Source organism: Lynx canadensis, chromosome F2 (genome assembly GCF_007474595.2).
Source record: "Lynx canadensis isolate LIC74 chromosome F2, mLynCan4.pri.v2, whole genome shotgun sequence".
In the NCBI taxonomy this organism is placed as follows: Eukaryota; Metazoa; Chordata; class Mammalia; order Carnivora; family Felidae; genus Lynx; species Lynx canadensis.
The window spans coordinates 19,954,596-19,976,345 of NC_044320.2; the positions used below are offsets into that span (position 1 = coordinate 19,954,596).

Consider the following 21,750-nt stretch of genomic DNA (forward strand, 5'->3'; position numbering starts at 1 on the left):
AGTCTACTTTGGATCTTCTGTCTCCCTCTCTCTCTGCCCCTCCCTCGCTCTCTCTCTCAAAAATAAATAAACACTAAAAAAAAAAAAGCACATAAATACTATCTTCCTTTGCAGAGGTTGGTACACTATTGCCTGTGGCCCAAATCTGGTCTGCTGCCTGCTTTTGTAAATAAAATTATATCATAATACCGATATGCTCATTTGTTTCTGTATTGTCTGAGGCTGCTTTCCTGCTACAGTGGCTGGGTTGAGTAGTTGCAACAGAGACCACATCCCCCACAAAGCCTAAAATATTTACTCTTCCATCCTTTATAGAAAAAGTAAGTGTTCCAACCTCGTTCTTCTGCTGTTTCCATATGTGTAACAGTGGGGAATGTTAATCATTAAAAGAGGATCAGATTTAAGAGTCAAGAAACATCTTCCAAGTGAAAATAAAATGAAGTGGAAGATGTTTTCCAGTAGCTCAGTTAATTTACACCACTGGGTGTCTCTCTTCCCTAAACTTTACAAGTAAATGTTGAACCAGACATCAGCCAACTGGGACTGTGACATACCAGACAAATATTGACAGTTGCTAAGGCAACTGGGATAAAGTATTGGCCAAAGGATAATATAGGCGCCAATTGTGCGTGCCATGTTTCTCACATAGGGGAGAGACACAGAGAATATGAATGAAAAATATATTTCAAGATCCCTTTTCAACTGCGGCTTAAGAACAACTCACAGCTGATGTTTATCTTAACTCCTCTTTCAGCTTTTCTGGAAAATTAACACTTTGGGGACTTGGGGGCCCTTAAGTCAGCTAGCATATGTCACAAGGGGGAAATCTGGGTATCAATTCTCTTTTCCAGTTATCCCTGGAATTTACTGTTCTGCATTGTGTTCTCATGGCCAAGTGTAAGGCCACATGTAGTTTTTGGCTTGCCTGCTCTTTTCACAGAAGTGGTTTCTGCAACACCTCCTTTCAGAGATTTCTTATTAGTCAACATTGGAATAATTAGCCTGCCTTTTTAGTTGCCTCCTGCAATGTGGTCTGAGGGAGTTTTTAACCTGTGGTTGAATTTGAGCTTTTGTCACTGATTAAACTTGGGCTTTTGTCATTACGCTAGTGCAAGGCTTCCTAACAGTGGAATTAGTGACATTTTGGATGGATAATTCCTTGTTGCGTAGGCTGTCTTGTGCATTGCAAGGTGTTGGGAAGTATCCCTAGCCTCTTGTTGCCAGTAGCAGCCCCCCAGTTATGAGGATCAAAAATGTCTTCAAATATTACCAAACATTCCCTGTGTAGCAAAATTATCATCAGTTGAAAACATTGTGCTAGTAAATGCTAAACCATATTTCTTTTCAGGTTATTCTTAAAGCATCCTCAAGTAGAGCTGGAGTTTCAAAACACCAATGGGAGAAACTGTGGAAATTATAGATTTTTCAAATTGCACAGGAGAACTTCAGTCTTTCACAAAATTAAAAAATTCAGAAATTAAAACATTGATGACGAACCCAGAGAGATCACACAACAGGAGCTGCTTTCATTCAGTGAGAAACTAGATAAGATCTCCCAGAGGATATTTTGGGGTCTTTTCTGTATGGGCTATTTAGAAGTCCTGCAATCGAGATCTCTTGTTTAGTGAGAAGTCTTTCAGGATGGTCTCTGAACATGCCCCTGCTTTGCTGTCCCCTGAGCCTTTCAAATGACTGAGTTTGGATCAGGCAGGTGGGATTGATAATGGCATGGCATCTAGGAAACTTGTACATCTGATATTTGTCTTCTGGAAAACCATCCGCCTGTCCACAGCCCCTGTGAACTCCCAGTCTTTGAGTCCCTCCTTGAAGGCTGAGTAATCCCATTTCCCCACTGGACAGGAGGGGCTGGCTGAGGTCATTATGACGATTCATTAGTAGCATGTTGGGCTGTAACTCCCAGAGGAACTTGAAATATTGATTTTATGCATGTCATGCTAAAGATTGAGCAGTTGTAATCCTACTTTGTATATTCCTTCCTTCAGATTTAAAACAAGATGGCTTTGCCACCAGGGTAGCTGACTTGCTCTAATTAATCTTTATGGAAAGAGTTGACATGTTTAAATGAGCTCATCCAAATAGCATCAGTTATTCTTCTCTGATATTGAGGATAAATTGGAATGAAGCATGATTTAGAAAGAATAGAAATCTCACCCTTATTTCTTTATTTTTCTTGGCTGTATCTGTCATCTGCAAAATGGGTTGTGATTTATAAAGTCTATGAGAATAGTGTTGTATAACATTTTTTGCTATCCCTTGCAATACAATAGGCAAATAGGCAAAATAGGAAATAGGCAAACTCCCAGTGTATGATCATGGGGTGACATCCATTTAATAAAGATTGTCTTCTCCATGTTCTCTAATGGATACTGTTTAAGAGCTTTCTAGAAAAGGCTGTAAGCCACAAAACCAGCAGGATTCTTAACTATTCCTTTGGAAAAGTTAGGCAATTAAAAGCTTATGTCATTTGCGGGAAACATGACTGATGGTTCAAATGAACTTATTATAAGTTATTTCTTTTGAGCTTACAGATTGCATATTTTTCTCAAATGCCAAGATCATTAACTAAAATGTGAGAGCACTAGAACTCTAAGGGATCTTAACAAGCAAAATGGGCAGAAAAATCAGTACCTCAGTGGGCAGTTATGAGAATTGAATGAGATAATGTGTATAAGGATAATTTGGAATGAAAACCACCCTAATTAAAGTTGGAGCTATCTCATTAGGATGGAAAAGCATATATCAGACCTAAGAATCAAAGTTTCCTCCCTCAATAATTCCACGGTCAATTGTTTCCACAAAGGGTGAGGTCAAAATCATGCTGAGAGGACATATATCATTTTTCATGTATCAGAATAGACTTTTTTTTTCCTTTTGGTTTGGGCTTGTTTTGTTTTTGACAAAAAAATCAATCCTTGCCCTGAGATACTCTCCGTCCTTGGGCTAACTCATGAGGAGATCAGCTGAATCTCTTGATGACAAAAGATGGAACTTCGAACATTCATTCTCTGCCTCATTCACAGGACTCTGATCCAGCCCTAATCTCTTAAGTCAAACAGGTCCAGTTGAGTAGGCCTCCCATCAGCCTGAGGCTAATTCCTCAGGCACCTGAGTTAGGGAGTTGAGTAGCACTAAAGGGACTTTATTGGGAAGGGATGAAGTTATCTGAGAGACCGTTTTGGACTTTGGAGTAGAGGGCTTGGGAGAATGTTATGTGAAAAAGAAAAGGAATATTAAGAAAATATAAAAAGTCATTTGGAGCACGCTTTCAAGAATTTCCTTCACTAGTGAGGCACAAAGGAGTGCCTGAAGTTGGACAAAGTTAACCTCTCCTTTATTCCCCTGTACTCTTCTTTTGAGATCTACTCTACCTGTCACTTTATATGTTTCCATCATAGCCTAGTAAATGTTAGGTATAAGGAAGAAATGTAAGGTGGCTCTCAGGGAAGGGAAGGTATTAGTTTCCCAGGCATCTTGTTGATTCTTGTGGTAATGTAATTGGGAGAGCATATTTCCCCTATTTTATCCCTCACCCTATGGTAGATTACCAAATGAAGCTATTGTTAAGTATCGGCATGATGGAGCAGGTAAAAGGTTCAGAATCTGGTAATATCAGCAGAAAAGTTCCTTTCAGGCTGGAGAGAAAATAAAATTGAATTCTTTGAGTACCCTACATAGGTTAGCAATGAGTATCTTTTGCAATAGGAAAGGAGGATCTTGCTGTATTTAAGTCTCATACGTGCTCAGTAAATGTTAGGTTAATTGATTCTCACATAATGATATACTATGTTTTCATGGAATTAAGTTTAGAGTTCAAAACAACAAAATCACAGGTAGTTTTGCCTATCACCTTCATGAGAATAATCTTATCTAACTGGTTGCTTAGTAAACATTGTCTTGTTAAATTGAATCAAGATAGAGAGGTATTATTTGTGACACATCATCTTCTTACCATCATGAAAAATATTTGTAATAGGCGTTGCACTCTAAAACATTTGATATGATCGTCTGCAAAGTACAGAAACATATCCAAAACCAAGGTAATTGTTTTGTCTGCTAGTGGCCATTTATTCTTTTAGCCAAATGACTCACATTGCTTGACCATTTTTGCATATGGTCAAAAATTTTAAAACCTAGCTATAATATTTCCTTCTCTGCAGCACAGTTAAGATACTTGAACTTTATAGGGAAAATGTCTACAAGATGACAAACATTGACTTTTCCTCCTTATTGCTCCATTAATCATCCAGAGGGTTGGGACTAGCATGTCAAATGGGCTTTTTCAAATACAAGCATCTGGATGATGAAAAATTTGAATTTATACTCAAATGTCTTAGAGTTATATAGACAGCTAATGACCCCTAATAATAGCTTACTCCAAGTGGGAATTTAGAATTTACAGATTACTTTTACACACATTTCCCCCCTAGAGCTGAAGAGAGTACTGCCTTCTTTAAAACACTATTGACTTAATCCTGATAAAAATTGGGTGTCTGGTGGTGAAGAAGAATCTCTAATACACAATGATGTTAGAGTCTTTTGTTATTCAGGCAAGGACAAAGGGAATCAACAACACTATTTAAAACTGTGCTCATTTTAAGTCTAACAGTTTAAGTAAGCTATCCAATTCATACGTCTTGATGGATAGTTTGGGAGATGGAAGGCCAAACTCTCTGGCCAGGCTCAAGGAGACAGAAAGGACAAATTTAGGGAGAGCATGATTGGAGGACGTATATCAGAAAATGGGCCAGGTTAAGGCTGGGAGCAAGAATCAGCAGGAGCAGTGCAAACTAAGGCATATAACTAAAAGGTGGGTTGGGGCGCCTGGGTGGCTCGGTCGGTTAAACGTCCGACTTCGGCTCAGGTCATGATCTCACAGTCCGTGAGTTCGAGCCCCACGTCGGGCTCTGTGCTAACTGCTCAGAGCCTGGAGCCTGTTTCAGATTCTGTGTCTCCCTCTCTCTCTGCCCCTCCCCTGTTCACGCTCTGTCTCTCTCTGTCTCAAAAATAAACGTTAAATTTTTTTTTTTTTTTAAATAAAAGGAGGGTTGCTGTGAACCAGGAAAGGAAGCATAGGGCAGTATGTGTGGGCAGGTGTGTTGGAAACATTCCTGACATCATTGATGATGGAACTTTCCAGAATTTTAGTATCAGTTTTACAAAGGTAAACTGTTTTTTTTTAAAGGATTAGGGAATGGCAGTCATAAAATTCCATTTCTATTTGTTTACTCATCAATTAATAACTTTATCCACCCATCTACTCTTTTTATCTAATCATACTTCCATCTTTTCATCAACTTATTCTTTTATGTTTTATCCAACATTTTATTGAGTACCCATCTTGTGCAGAATTATTGCTTGGTATTTCATGGAGGAGTGAAGAGAGTTAAACATAGCCCATAAGGTATTATCTATGACCCATAATAATGCATATGATAATTTCAGATGGAGCTGAGGTGGCTCAATGGACTCTATTATGGTGAATAAAGGCTTTTCCTTAGTTGTGCTTATGTAGAGATTTATTCTGTGTTTGCTTTCCACCTCTTATGTTTAGAGGTAATCCCAAAGATGGGTTTGTAAACTCAATAAAGGCAATTTGAAAGTTTAGCCTAGAAAAGAGGCCATCAGTGGCCCACGGAGGAAATGTTACAACTTAATGTCACCCCAGTGGACCAATGGACTAGAGAGTGCCTGCACTTTCCAAAAATCTTTTGAAGAAAAGAAAGCAAGAAACTTGTAATTTGGAGAGAGAGAGGCAAACATAAAAGCTTGGAAACAAAGCAGAACCCTTTCAATATTCCTCTAGGTGGTTCCTCATGAGTTGTGATGTATCAACTATTCCTTAAAACCAAATCATGTAACTAGTAGGGGAATCTGAAATTGCAAAGACCACCTACATAGGTCTTGTTCTATAAAATACACAAATCCTGAGTAGGTTAAAATTTGGCCAATTGCCTAGAAGAGCTCTATATAACCAATAAAAGCACATTTGCCTCTGGGCTTACTGCCCATGTACAACATGCTACATACAGCTAGCTATCCAGGGTGGGGTGAAGGCTTGTAGCAAAAATCAAGGGGTCCTGGCTGTTATTATATATTTCAGAGTGAGACTGCAGAGTTCAGGGAATATCCAAGCCAAATAATGTTATCTTCCTTTCCCCCAGAATACAATAAAATGTCTTCTCTGGACATTTTCAAAGCTATTTGCTCACCAAAGAAGAGAAAGGCACAAAACTAAAAGAGTGGTAGAAAATCAGTGAAAACAATGGCAGGGTGTAAGGGAGGATTGGGTAAGAGAAAATTAAGTAAAACTTAATAGATAGCATTTTGTGATGGGCCTTGAATCATAGGTAAGATTTCAAAAGGTAAAGCTAATGGGAGAAGGACATCCAGGTAGATGATATAGCAACAAGAAGAGTCTGGACACAAAAAAACTTGAGCCCTTATGCCAAAGGGAGAAAAGAACACATGATCCCTCTAAATAAACTATTAAACATAGGCTTGGAGGATAGATAGTTCTCTTAATGATTGAGGGGTTACTGGGAGGCCTCACAAACTCCTACATCACTGTCTTGAAATCTTCCAGATATGTGCTTATTGGGCTTAAGAGATGCCCTTTTCCCATAGTTGCTATAGAGAGATATCTGTGAGTAGCTGACCTTCAGATGTGAAACTGGCTTATGTAAGAACAGAGGTCTGAACTGCTTCAGACTTAGTTTTGGGACACTACTTTCTCTGGAAATTCTCTGGAATTTGGGGGCACCCAACATGGGACTGAGCTCTAGAGAGTCCACTCTCATGAAAATAGTCAAAATGACAAGCAGAAGAGGAAAGGCTGGAAAGACTTGATAATTTAATATGAAAACCTGAGGTCTAAGGACAAACTAACACAATACTCCAGACTATAAGCTTCGTGAGGGCAAGCACTGCATTTGCTTTGTTCACTGCTTCCCAGTTCCAGCACATTACTTGGAATGTGGTAGGTAATCAATCCATATTTGTTGAATTGATTTATTACTTAATTTATTAAGACATAAAAGAAGGAACACTTGCTTTCATCCCAATGGTTGGTAAAAAGCTCAAGACCACATTCCTCACAGTTCTTGGTCTCAGAATTATTACCCAGATTCAATGGTTTTTCTTGGCAAAGAGCTGCACATACCCCCCATGCCTCCTGTTAGGGAAGTTCCTTAGGTGGTGACCAGTACTCAGAGGACAATTTCTCCAAGCTTAGTAGTAGCCCTTCATCTATTTGACTGTCTTGAACATGTATTACCTACTTTCCCAACTGGACTATGTGTAACTCAGAATGTAGACAATAACAGAGTGATTAAATGCACAAATTCTTGATTCAGAATCCAGGCTTTGATGTATAATAAATTTATGTTCCTGTATAAACTATCTCCCCAAAGCTTTGTTTTCCTCATCTGTAATTTTGAGATATAGTAGTACCCAACTCATAGGATATTTATAAGAACTAAATGTAGTAATCTATGTAAAGCACTTTGCCTATTGCCTGGCACTTAATAATCTTGTAAGTATTATTTCTCTTTTTCCTCTAATTTTCCCTTAAAATTTCTAAATTTTATATACTCTAAAATCAACATTTAAAATATTTTCATATTTATGAAAGTAAGATAAATCTCACAATTGATGGTGTGTCCTAGGTAAATTATCATAGTTGTTATTTCTTTTTGATACACAAATTAATGGTACATTTTACAATTGACATCATCTAAAATAAGATAAAGTTGAAATTATTGTTATTACTGCTAATTTGACTATGTGAGGTACACAAGGAGATACGAAGCTTCAGGGTAGACATTGTGCATCATTCTGGGACATCAATTCTACTTGAAGATTTGGGTGGGAAAAGTCAAATACACCAGCCAATTAGAGATTTTAGATGTTAGGGGTACCTGGGTGGCTCAGTCTATTAAGCATCTGACTCTTGATCTCAGCTCAGGTCTTGATCTCAGGGTAGTGAGTTCAAGCCCCACACTGGGTGTGGCACCTACTTAAAAAAAGAGAAATATTTTGGGGTTGCCTGTGTGTCTCAGTCTGTTAAGTGTCTGACTTTGGCTCAGGTTACAAACTCACAATTTGTGGGTTTGAGCCCTGCATGGGGCTCTGTGCTGATAGCTCAGAGCATAGAGCCTGCTTCCTATTCCGTGTCTCCCTCTCTCTTTGCCCTCCCCCATTCACTCTCTGTCTCTCAAAAATAAATATTAATTTTTTTAAAAAGAAATTTTAGATGTTATTTTTATATTTAACAAACATGGATATATGAAAGAGAAGTCAAGATTTACCTGAATTTTTTATTGAAAAATGTGGCGTGCCATAGAAACTTTGGCCTGAGATACTGGATTTCTGCTGTAGGTGTTCATTATGCTTTGCTGCTTGGAGTCATGTGACAGAAAAGTGTGAGAAGTACAGGCGTGAAGCAGTGGTGAGATAATCAGACAAAGTCCCTGCCCTCCTGGAGCTTAAAGTCTAGTGGGGGACAGACTTCAAAACTGGTAACAGGGGCGGGGCGCTTTAGCTGTCGCAGTAGTCATTGTGACAAGAAGCAGCTGAGCACAAAGCAGGGTGTGGTCAGTTCCACTGGTGGCAAATGGGTGCCAGTCAAGAAGTCTTAGAGAAGGTGAACTTACAGTAGATTCTTGAACAAGGATATGGAGTTTGGGGAGATGACAGAGCCCACCCAATAGGATCCTTGTAGTCTTTGTCCTTTTTTTTTCTGGGGGCTGAGATGCTCTGCAAAGTATCAGGGAAGATCCTCATGGCTGAAATTTTAGAACTAGAACTTGCATTTATTGGCATCAACTCTGCCAAGGTCCTCTGAGCATCTTGGGGGTGGCCCTGCTTCAGCAGGACAAATCTGGGTCCCTTTGGAGCATACTGACCCTTATTTAACCCACACAGAGAACTCTGTAACCTCTTCCAGACTTCTGAGCCTCTGCCACAAGCAGAGCCCGCTTCTCAGATTTTGCTAATAAAATAGAAGTCCAAGCAATGTCCTCTTCTTGGATTATAAAATATTCATTTCCAGGATCCTTCCAGTAGAGCCAGCAGACAGTTCGTTCTGTGAAACACTGCCATTTGAATGGAACTGTATATTCTTTTGTAGAGCTCCCTGGGCTGAAATTCAGACCTTCCTTTTCTTGTCCTAAGGAGAGATACACATCCTTTAGGAAGAATGGTACAACATTGACATCCTTACCCTTTGCACCTCTTGATTATCCCCAGAACAGCTGGCTTAATGTAACAGTAATTCACAGTCCTCAGCTGGATGGCTGCAGAGAATTCATCATTATTCAGAGTTCAGCAAGTGCCAGTAGTGTTATTGAAGTGGTAATTGAATTTGGTGAACCCTCTGTGGTCCAGACAGCATAGCACTGCCGGCAAGAGCCATGCAGTGTGCTTAAGATGAATACATTTCCAATAATAATGAATCTTCAAACTAGGCTTGATAGCACACAGCCAAAAGGACATACTGTTTTGATAATTTGACTTATGATACTGAGCATTTTGGATCGAAGCCATGTGGAAGGATGACAATGTGTACCTGCAGGAAGATCCTGGGAGAAAAATCCAGTACTTCCTAGAAATCTCTGTGGAAAGTTCTATTGATAATCTCATCAGGCAGAGATATGTCTGTGGCCAATTATTTCCTTGTACAAAAACGTCCTTGCCACATTCTTGAACTGAACCCTTGTGTGGTAAAAGAAAAATTTCCAAATAATTTTCAATGAAGTGTGCCTTATCACTAAACAGCAATTAAGTGCTTTCAAAATTTCACATTCACAGAATGATCTCAACAATCTCACTACTTTGCAATGCTGTTTCTAAAAGAGAACATTTATAGTTTGGGAAAATAGCACAAAAATGAAAACTGCTGGAATTGTTTTGGTTGCTGAAAATATACTTGGCCTCATGGCTGCGGCACTGAAGAGGGAAAGAGCTTTGGCTCTGAGCTCAGGCAGACCCTGACTTTGAACCCCATCTCCTTCATTTACTGTGTCCTTAATAGGTCATTAGCTTCCTTTATATTCTCCATCTTTCCCTGTAAAAATGAGGTCAGTAGTATCTACCTCTGAACATGACAAGCAATGAATAAGGAACACAGCTTGGCTCCACTGGATACTTACTATTAGAATAGCTGTCATTTGCTGGCCTACTATGTGCCTCGCAGTCAAGTGCTTATGAACGTGTATTATTTTACAACAGTGTGTGGTTGCTACTAAGGGTGACCTGGTTTGCCTGGTACTGTCCGATCTTACAGCCGAAAGTCCTGAGTCCCAGAAACCCTCTTGGTCCAGGACAAACAAGGGTGGTTGGCCACTCAATCAATATTATGGTCTCCTCTTACAGGTGTGGAAACTGAGGCTCAGAGAGTATGTACAAGTTGTCCAATATCCCACAGCTAGGAAAGAGTAGGCCTGGTATTCAAACCCAGGCTTGAACAGCTCCCAAACCTGCACTCTTTCTGCAGCCTTCAACCCTGCTCAGTAAATGTTGCTTTCCTTGCTGTATTACTAGAACATTCTGGACTTAACAGATATTTGTAGATCAGATCACATTTTTTCAAATGTCTTCAGTTATTTCAGGATTGCATGCCTGCATGTGTGCTTGTGTGTGTCAGAGAGTGGGGGATTGCTCTCCAAGTGATAGTAATAATGAAATTGATAGTTTAAAAGCCTAACATTTATTTCAAAAAAATTTCTACCTTTTGTTCATTCATTCATTCATTCATTCATTTAATAGATATATAGTGAAGTCTTACCGTGTGCCAGATACTGGGGCAGATACAAAGAAGACTAAGATGCTGGCCTCAAGATGCTCAGTGTAAAGGAATTTAAAGAATTGGTTGTAAAAGACTGGGAGATTATGATGGTAGAGGGAAGCCTACATCATTCCTATCTCCCCTTGCACACTCAAGCCATGCAGATCTTCTGTAATGAAGCTACAAGCTTATTCCTGACACTAGGTTTTCTGCACTAGCTGTTACTTCTGCCTTGCAGATTCTTTCTCCTAATCTTGGTCATTCAGATCTAGGATGAAATGTTACCTCTTCAGAAAGAGCTTCCTTGCCACCTCCAGCTAAATTGGCCACTGAGAAATTCTTAGCTCACCCTGTTTTGATGATCTTCTAGGATTTATTTATCACTATTTGATACTCATCTTCTTTGACCGTTTACTGCTTTTTGCCTGCTTGTGCCAACAGGGAGAATGGAAATTCCAGGGAGGAGAGATAACTTGTTTATTTTATTGTTTCTTTTACTGATGGCGATATTCCCAGAACTTAAAACAATGCTAGGCACCCAGAAGCAGTCAGTAAGTATTTTTTGAATGAACAAAATGAATGCCCTAACAAGTGTTTTAGATGCTGGAAAGGGCAGCCAACTCAATGAGTAGAGGTAGGAGGGGAACTTTGCTTGAAGGGATCTCTGAATTTAGCTTTGCCCTTCCCCCTCACCACCTGACCCCCCCCCCCCCCGCTCTTAAAGGTATGTTTTCAGTTAAAAAAAGAAAATACAAGGAAAAAAAATGGCCCAACTTGGCATAACACTATACTGCTTTACTGCCCATTGTCTCTAGTTCTCTTTACATTTGTGTCCATAAATATTCTTGAACAAAACCCACTTTGTTTCATAGTTCTACACCTTTTTTGGGGACGTAAGTATTTTCTGACATTTTCATTTTAAAGGTAACTTTGTTCTTCATCATAATGGCTGTACCGGGATTTATCTAAACAAATCTACATCATTGGACCTTTGGATGTCCCCATCTTGCCATTATGGGCAATATTGGACTGAGCAGCCTCATAGATAATCTTTGACAGATCCATGTGATAAAGTAGAAACAAAAGGACTTTGGTTTGAGTTCTAGATCCATATGTTTAAAAATTTTTGAGTTTACTCATGTGTAACATGGGGAGGAGTGTCTACTTCACAGGGCCACTGGGAAATTAAAGGCTGTTAATGAAGGTAAGTGCTCAGCACAAAGTAAGTGTGCAGTAAATGTTAGCTATCCTCAATAATTTCCTTTGACTAAACTCTAGAAATCCAATTGGCTTTCCAATCTATCTTAAGGGACAAATAGAAACATCCTAGATAAATGGGTAAGGAAGGAGGCTGCAGGTAAGGGGAAGTAAAGTTGGGAATATGATTTTTTTTTTAATTATGAGAGAACTATAGACCCATTGCATCCACCAGGACTTTAACATAAAGGTTATATTAACTCTGACCCTCACCCTGCCCAGATGGCAGCCCTGGTCCCTGCTGGGCTTTGCACTGCCCCTGGATATATGCTTTTCTGGGCACAAGGTAAGAGCAGGTTGATCGAGATAATGCTGGTGGTTTAAGCTGGGTAATTGGGAGGATGGAGAGCCCTTTGACTAGAGAATGAAGCCAGAGAGGCAAGTTTTGTTTGATCCATGTTTAATTTTTAATACACAGATGTGTCTAGCAGGTTGTCCAGAAAAAAATATTAGGGCTCAAGATGTTGGCTTGAGTAAACAGTGTGGAGAATATCCGAGGCCTCAGCAATAGAGATCACCTAACTCAGCAAGAACTGTCTTTTGCTTCCCTGCTGCTAAGACATTGCAAGCTCATCTAAAAATAGCTACATTGCTTTCAATAGATGCTGTCACTTGGTGTCTGATTGAATTTGTTAATTTTAATTTTACTTATATTTTCCTTTTAATATTGAAGTATAATGAACATATAGTGTTATATTAGTTTCAGGTGTACAATATAAGGGGCCAACAATTCGTTACATTACTCAGTGTTCATCGTGAGAAGTGTGCTCTTACCCCCCTCTATCTATTTCACCCAACCCCGGACTCACATCCCCTCTGACAACCACCAGTGTGTTCTCTGTATTTAAGAGTCTGGCTTCTTTTGTTTGTCTCTTTTTTTCTTTGTTTTGTTCTCAAAATTCCACATGTGAGTGAAATCATATGGCATTGGTCTTTGTCTGAGTTACTTCACTTAGCACTGTGCTCTCTAGGTCCATCCATTATTTATATTTTCAATGAACAACTCATAAGCCCATAAGTAATGGCATAGTCACGCACTGATAAAATCGTGTTTATTTAGTGATGTCTGACAAATAGAGAAAGTAAAAAGAATATTAAAAAATGTATAATTTACATATAAATACTTTAAAAGAGAAAAGCTGAACACATATGGTGACATTAAAAGGATGTATACATTTAAGTTTGCAGGCTATCTTATAGCTTGACAAATTAGATACACATATGTATACATATATCTTGTTTGTGAGTTTGCATAATTAGGGCCCAAGGATAAGTTTTGGGCATGTCTACAATAATTCTGAACTCCCATAAAATTTATGGTATTTTACCACCACGGTCATGGTGATTTTGTTCTTCTTTTTCAAAATCTACTACCAGCACATTTGAAAGTCATCAGAGGGCCCGGTTTCCTCATCAGTAAGGTGAGAAAGTCTCTGCTGATATGTTCTGCTTCTTCTGAATGAAAAAGTGGGGAGCTCCAGCAGCCTCCAGCGTGTAGAAATGGAAGGGCTGAGCGGCCTGGTCTCCTCTGCATCAAGCAGAGTTTTCTGTTGGCTTCTTTCTTTGGAAAGGAGTCAACTCGTGTGAAATGGAGCAAGTTTATCGCACCAGTCCACTTAACTAACAAACATTCCATTCCTGTAGATACAGTCTGCTTCCTAGTATGCAACGAAACAGAAGACTAATGGTCTCTGGATTTCAAATTGAACAGCTACACGTGTCCTCGGATCTTGAACTTGGAAGTTCAGAGTTGAGCTGCTCAAAAAGAGCGCTCTACAGAGGCCTGTCAAGTCAAAGATATATGCCAAGATATTTGTATGACAACGTGTTCAGTATGATATTAAACATCACTGACATTTGTGACAGTGACATTTTCTTGACATTCCACTAGTGTATAACAAAGTAAGATGAGTGTAATGTGATCATCTACACAGTAAAAACATGTATCTGATTTCTTACATTTATAGAAATTTTCATTTGTAGCCAATACCACAGAAAAGTAAATCACCCCTAAGTACTATCCTGAGCTTAACTTGATTTCAAGTTTACAGTTAATCAGATCTTTCATTAAAAAAACAAGACAGATATAACTGACCTCATATGACTACAGGCAATACATAGGACTCAGGGGTAAAGTAATAATTCTTCCTAATTTTTCTTATATTCATTTGATGTTGGGTAGCTACACTTTGCCTCTGTAGGTATCCTCCTCAAGGAACACATCTTACATTTCCCCTCTGCTGGTGTTTGGCTTTAACTCTTGGAGTAAGGCCTCGTGGTTATGAGGACAGTTGCTGTGACAGGTGCAGGTCCCGATGGTCATCACTGGTTTCTTGATGATTTGCCCTGGGGAGCACTGGAACTCTACCTGGATGGTTTTGGTGTTATGGGGGGTGCAGCACCGGCCATCGCTGCAGACCCCACAGTACCTGGGCTTGTAGGTGTGCAGGCTGGTACAGTTCTTGAACTGCAGGTGGATGGCTTTGAGTGACTTTGTGGTACGAAGACACTTCTTACCTTTCTAAGAAAGAAGAAAAGGAGCAATTCATGGAATGGCTACCATTCCTCTGTGGGACCATTTTAGGGATACGGAATAAATTGCTAGTTGCCTACCCAATATCCATTGTGCTTTCTTCTTTGCTGACATACATTAGTTTTGTTTGGACAATCTGGTCAGGTAAAAGTATTTGCTTCCCCAGAGTATTTGGGAGCTTGAAATGGCTTTGTGCTAAAGTTCTGGCCAATGATACATAAACCAAGGAATTCTTGGAAACCCTTTGCCTTTCAGACAGGTACAGTTCTTTACTACTTCCTGGATTCATTTTCTTTCCTGCCTAGAATGTGAAAACCTGGCCTAATCGTACACAACCATCTTTTGACCTTGTGCTGATAAGCATGAGGGTAAATGTGTATATAGGGTAAAGAAAGCTATTTTTTCAAGGCACTGAAACAGTCTTTGATGTTTTTTTATCCAATGCATTCTTAGGTGTTATAAAGAGAAAGGAAATATACCTGGCAACATTGCATGCCTTCTAATGTTTCAAATACTTTTCAGCATTAACTCACTTAACCTTATTAACAACATTCACCCCTACAAGGATCTGTTATTCACATAAGGGACAACTACCCACGTTTCACAGATGAGTAAATGGAGTCTCACAGGGTTAACATCACCAGAAATATCTAGTTAGTGAATGAATGAATGACACAAGCCCAATCTTTCTAATATACTATAGCCTCAGGAATGTCTAAGACAATGAGATATTAAGGTTATTTTCCATGAAGTCAAGGTAAGTGGAGAATTTATTCAATATGCCATTAGCAATGGTTGATAAGGATCCCCCCATATTTATAATTCAGGACAACATTGACTTTATGGTTATTTTCCACTTAGATTTCTTCACATACTAATTCACCACAATTCTCTTCTGCTTTTCACCTTCTTAGGCAGAGCCCACAGCTATGGAGTGCTGAGGCTTGGGATTCTCTTAAATCAGTGGCTCTCAAATTTTATTGTACATCAGAATCTTCTAGAAGGTTTGCTAAAACATAGATTATTGGGCCTTAGATCCATGGTTTCCGATTCAATCGGTCTGATGTGAGCCCCAGTAATTTGCACTTCTAACGAGTTCTTAGATGCTGCTGCTGGTCTTTGAGAAGCACACTGAAACATCTCTTGGTGTTAGGAAGTAATGATTATTATGCTAGTATTTCCCTAGATTCCAAATAAATTTTGAAATCTTTATGAAATGTATGTATCTCAAATATAATACTAACTAATATTAAACTGGGTGCAAGTTACATTAAAAATATAAATTTTGGGGAAACAATAGAAAAAGCAAAATTTTAGAGGCATGACATGGAAATGCCTTATTTAATAAAGAAGCAAGTGTGTCCTTGACAATAGTAAGGGTCTCTTGTTTCTTACCTTTTCATATTTAATGTGTAGCATATATTCTTGCTAATGTCCACAAAAAAGGGTACAAGATCAGTAACATCTGAGTGTGTGGATATGTGTGTGTGTGTGTGTGTGTGTGTGTGTGAGAGAGAGAGAGAGAGAGAAGCAGAGAGACAAGAGAGGGGAACAGAGACATAAAGAGAGACAAAGGTGGCTTTGTGGGTGAATCTACATAACTGTGCAGTAGGTATGTTAGAATTCCCTAAGTGTGTGGGGCACCTGTGTGGCTCAGTTGGTTAAGCGTCTGACATCAGCTCAGGTCATGATCTCTTGGTTCATGAGTTTGAGCCCTGCATCAGGCTCTGTGCTGACAGCTCAGAGCCTGGAGCCTGCTTCAGATTCTGTGTCTCCCTCTTTCTCTGCCCCTCCCCTGCTCATACACTATCTCTCTCTCAAAAATAAATAAAAATATAAAAAAAAATTTTAATAAAAAAAATAATTAAGTGGCTCAGTTGGTTAAATGTCCAACTTCAGCTCAGGTCATGATCTCATGGTTCGTGAGTTTGAGCCCCGCATCAGGCTCTAGCTTGAGCCTACTTGGATTCTGTGTCTCCCTCTCTCTGCCCCTCCCCCACTCTCACTGTGTGTGTGTGTCTCTCAAAAATAAATACACATTACATAAATAAATAAATAAACAACTAAATAAATAGAATTCCCCTAAGTGTAGGAAGGTGCAGCTTCTAGCTTACCTTAGAGATAAGATGCTTCTAGGTGTTATTTCAAAATTGGTGGAAGAAACATAAATTAGGATGGACTTCCAAGTCATATAGCTAAGTAGCTATTTAACTAATATGACCACTAGAGACTCTCATTTTAACAACAAACGGAAATGAGGCCTAATGTTAACAGAGTAATCTATGCCCAGACACTTTGCAAATTCATTCTACTTAATCTTCATGACAACTTTGAGGTAGGTACTGTCGACGGTCCCATTATATGGGGGAAGGAATTGAGGCTTAGAGGTTAAGAAAATGGACCCAGATTCCACAGCTAGTTCATGGAGTAAGCCAGGGTTTTAGGCTGTCTGGCTCCAGGGTTGCACCCTTAGGCATTCGATGATATTGTCTCAGTGTGGAGATATGTAAATCTTTCATTGCTAGAAACTGTTTTATTTTAGCCTTAAGTTTGTACAAATTTCCAACTAATGGTTCAATTTGGGTATTGAATTTATCTGATCTAGCGCTCTGGTAACAAGGCGTGTGATGTCATCAGGAACCAATCAGAGCTTCTGATCCACATGCCTTATACTCCGTGTTAACATACTGAGTTGATATAATTCCAGCAAAAAAGGGAAGAAATGTGCTATTTTATTTGGCACATATCGCCTTATGCTGGCAAATACACTATTCCCACTAGACTTTTTAAAATACTGAAAATAATTCCCAGACACCCATTCATTTATTCGTCCACGACTGTGTATCAAGCACACAATATGTACAGGTAGGATGTTGGGGACTGAGGGCTGAGTAAGGAAGACATGGTTTCTATCCTGTGCTTCCTGCAGATCAAGCCTAAAGGGGTGAAGAAAACTGAGGTCAGAAATCACTTCTCTCAAATCAACTGTGCTTGGCAACTGAGCCGCCAGTTTTTCTCCAGGAATGCAGTGAGATTTGCCAGATCATTCTCAACTAGGGCTCCACCCTCTTTACCTGTGGACCGGCTGTGAGTTGCTTGGGATATTTCAATACATTAAAGAGAAGGAAGAAAAAGAAGGTAAACTCACTCATTTCAGGAACCTCTCTGCCTTTCCTCTGGGGCTCACTCCCAGCTACAGCTGACCTCCGAGTCAACAAGTATCACAGTGTCACAGTGACTGTCTAGAGCCCAGACGCCCATCAGGCAACATGACCTCCTCTGGCTGCCTCCGGGCTCCTACCTTATCTGTCGGTTGCTTGTGTTCTTGTTCACAGGGCCGCACCATGCAGAGGCGAGTCTGCTTCACCATCTCACACTGTGGATTCCGGTTGGTGACCCGGGTGGAAAAACCCATGCCACAGCTCTTGGAGCATGCGCTCCACTCCGTGGTCTGCTCAATGCAGTTGATGCTAGAGTCGGAGACTGCAACACCTACAGTGGCTTCTGTCCTGTAGGCTATGGGATGTACAAATCAAGGTGGCCATATTGAGTAAACCATGGGGATTGCTGAGTGGTCCTTTCAACCATCATTGGAAAGAGGGTTCATTCAATTCTGTACCTACTAAACTCAGGTGCTTTCAGGGGCCAGAACTGGATCTCTGTATTTATAAACCCTAAAGAGGTAGCACAATACCAGCACAGTGTAGGCCTTTAAGAAAGCTTTGAAGAAGGACTGTTGAATTGTCCTTAAGAAGCTTGGGAGACGCTGTCTTAAAGAAGCCTGGTAGTCTCAAGAATGTAGAACAGTATAGCATCAACAGCCATTCCATAAACTGTAGCGTTTTCAACGTGCGATTTTGTACAGAAAAAGGATCATGATGGAATTTTAATTAGATGAGCAATTAGAACCTCTCAACTCAAGGCAATACTTTGAAATACTTTGCTCTAGACTGGTAAAACTGGTTGTTTGGATTATGGGATATAGACACTTGGACTTTGATTACAAAAAGTTCTGTCCCAACACTTAACATGTATGGCTTGGGGCTCTCTCTTCTACATGGCAGTTTTCCTATCTGTAGGTCATGGTTGATCATTTCTGACCTCAGAAAAACTGTAAAGCTCCATGTACTGCCAGTATAAATAATCTGGGTGATTAATGGCTTCTAAAATAGTCTCTCCTGACTCTTGAATTTTTCTTTTCAAAAAACAATTTCCTTTATACGATAAAACAAAAAGAAAAGCAAAACAAAGACCCTTCACCCTTCCACCAGCATCTGGAAAAGTGACATGTCTCTGTGATACCAGTTCAGGGAAAAGTAGCAGTCTTTACGGATGCTACTTGAGAGCCCAAGGTAATACACAGAATCCAGAAAAGAGTGATAATTTATATTTTTTACTTTTATCATTGTGATGTTTTTAAGGGCCAGATGGGGGCAGATGAAAATCTAAACAGTAGTCATCCAATAAGACAAAATCAATCCCCTTGCTCAAAAGAACCACTGAATGCAGCAGGTTCTCTTTAGGAGAAACTGTGTGCATACTTCAACAACTTGGCTAGGATTCCAACACGTGATGTGCTTGATCTCAGTGGGCAATCTGGAATCCACAACCGAATGGGCAGAAACTGAGGCCAGTTTCTTGTTGCAGATCCCCAAAGAGGATACGTGCCTCCTGCCTGCATTTAACCTGGGCACTGATCACCATCAGGTATCCTGAGTATCTTACCTGGAAGGGCAAGGCCTCCTAATTCCGCCTTCTCATTTGAGTCACAGATCCACTTTTCACAGCACTCCCCGGGCACTTCGACTTTCCTGGGAGCTGGGCAGTCAGGCTGGGGCAGGAGCAGGTCTTCCTCGCAGCGGGGCACACAGCCAATCTGCCCGTCTCTGCAGGTGCACTGGTATTTGCAGCTTGGCTGAAAGGTCTCTCCACTTTGGTAAATGACCCCATCAAACACACAGTTGTCTCCTTCTACAGCTAGGGCATCAGGGGAGCAAGGCACAGAGGGAAGGGCAGAGAGAATAAACAACAACACAGCTAGAAAAGCTACATGCAAACCTCGGGTCCTTCTTTTCCTAGTTTCTTCTCTATCTCTGGCAGAGAGATGTTCTCCCGGAGGCCTCCCTGAGCAAGAAGAAACCCATCTCATCCTGCCACTTATTTTGCAGATGAAGAAAGAGGAGCACAACTAAGAAGTGACACTCCCCAGGTGCCACAGCTCTTGCTCCCAATGATAAAGTCATTTAGCTAGAACCTCCTTGATCTCTCCTATTCCAGCAGGTTAGAATTAAAAAGACAAAAGTACACTTCGTATTCTCCAAACAGGTTAACTGGTCAAATCGGGAAGGGTGCTGGGATTCCTTGGCACTCCAGCACAATAAATCATCACCAGCTTAGAGAAGAGAGGAGAAGGCTATTCCAATCCCTCTTGTGGGGTTGGAGGGATGCAGGCAGCCTCAGACTAAATGGTGCACCACGTGGAAAAATGACCCCCCATCGATTCGGTCTCACCAGCCTGGACTGGCCCGTTGCCTGCATTTTATTTTATTCACAGTCCAAACTGGGGTTACATAGTGGTCCCAGGAGACCAGGGGCTGTTTTAGCTCAAACAGGACCATTACAGGTGTGAAAACAAACGTGCTGGGGAACTGTGAGCATGTGAGTTATCCCAGAATCCCGTCACCCACAAGCATCCCCTTGGAAATGTCCAAAGGAAATGATTTCACTGGCTCTAAACTCTGCTCCGCTGCCCCTCTATCTAGAGGCAAGTGACGAATGCTTCTCACCTTTGCGGGCAGGTTTCCTCTCTGGCTTCTGGCGGCTCCCCAAAGCCGCAAGCACCCGCACCCCGCCCCGCCCCAGACCATACCTGGCGCACCGTAAGCGCTCCACAAACATCACCTACTGCACCATCACCATTATTATTATTTGCACGTCACCCTCTGGGAAGAGGAGGAGAGGAAAAGGCAGCTTGCGGGAGCAGAGGGCCGGAGGCGCAGGGGGCCGGATTACCCATGCAGATGCCGGTTCCCGCGCTGGGGTCCGCTCTGCGGTCGCAGAAGAGGCCGCGGCTCTCCTCGCAAGGCTCCAGCAGCGAGCAGCTCTCGCCGCGCTGGCGGGCGCACACCAGACAGCAGGAGCAGTCGTCGAGCACGGCCCTCACCCCGGGGGCGCAGGTTGGCGGCGTCTTGGGACACCGCACGGGACACTGGGCGGGACAGCGCTGGGTCGCAGCGACCTGGTGCAGGCGGGACGAGGAGAAAGCTCTCAGCAGGAAAGATCGAAGGCAGAGCCACTCGGTCACCGGGCGCGGGCCACTCATTAGGGCAAAGTAACCAGACGCAGCTTAGGGGCGCGCCACTCACCTGTCCCAGGACGTGGAGCAGCAGAAAGCCCAGGCAGAAGCACCGCTTCGACAGCCTCTGCACACTCTGCATGATCGGGCTTTTCCCTCCCGCTTTGACGAGACGAGACTTGGCGCCCCAGATCGGCCCGGCTGGCCCCGCTGCAGGTCCGGCGCCCGCCTCTGTCCCCCGGCGGCACCGGCGCAGGTTTTATAGCGCGTTCCCGGGACGCGCTCGCGCGGGTTGGCTGCAGGGCCGGCAAGGGGAGGGGGGGGTGGGATCTGCTGGGTGGGGAATGGAACGAACCCCGGGGTTGCCATGGCAATTGGCCGTGGGTGCCGCTCTCCTTAGGGCGCGGCCCCGGGGCCTGCGTGTGCCTGTGTGTGGCGACTGGCTTTTCCCGAAGCGCCGGGAGGGGCAGGGTGGAGTCTCGGGGCCGGGACCCAGGGCTCGCTCGAGCGCGTGGGAAGGAAACGCCCGTTTCCTCCTGGAAGCCGCTTTGCCTTCCCCCAGGACCGAGACACCGGCACTCCCCACCACGCTGCGCGCTGGCCGTTCCAAGCACACGTGGGGCTCTCCTCCGGGGGTGCCTGCAGTTCGGGGCCATCTGTGGGGGGTTGGCGAGAGGCCCAGGGGTTTAGTCATAAGGGAAGCACATGCAAGTTTGTCACCGTTTAGGGCACTCTTTGAATGTGTTGAGAGAAGGGGAGGAGAGGAAAGAAGGGAGGGAAGCAGAAAGAGAGAAGCAAGAAAGTGGAGGGGAAAGCAAGAGAAGAAAAAGAGCAAAGCAGAGCATCGCAGCTATGGGTTGA

The 21,750-nt window shown here is 41.8% G+C and overlaps 1 protein-coding gene across 1 annotated transcript; it reads right to left on the reverse strand.

The window, feature by feature from the left end:
- Nucleotides 1-13,080: 13,080 nt before the first annotated feature.
- On the reverse strand, nucleotides 13,081-21,116 carry CCN3 (cellular communication network factor 3). The gene is made up of 5 exons (XM_030304389.2): nucleotides 20,960-21,116; nucleotides 20,607-20,832; nucleotides 19,320-19,571; nucleotides 17,896-18,110; nucleotides 13,081-14,582 (listed from the first exon to the last, which is right to left on the reverse strand). Exons 1-5 carry the CDS (start codon nucleotides 21,029-21,031, stop codon nucleotides 14,286-14,288), a joined length of 1,062 nt encoding a protein of 353 aa, XP_030160249.1. The 5' UTR covers nucleotides 21,032-21,116; the 3' UTR covers nucleotides 13,081-14,285.
- Nucleotides 21,117-21,750: the final 634 nt, after the last annotated feature.

Coding starts and splice junctions, on each gene's coding strand:
- CCN3 (XM_030304389.2), bottom strand. CDS start 21,031: ATGCAGAGTGTGCAGAGGCTGTCGAAGCGGTGCTTCTGCCTGGGCTTT. Junction 19,572..20,606: donor GGGAACCGGCATCTGCATGG/GTAATCCGGCCC, acceptor CTGATGCCCTAG/CTGTAGAAGGAGACAACTGT. Junction 14,583..17,895: donor ACAAGCAACCGACAGATAAG/GTAGGAGCCCGG, acceptor CTTCTTTCTTAG/AAAGGTAAGAAGTGTCTTCG.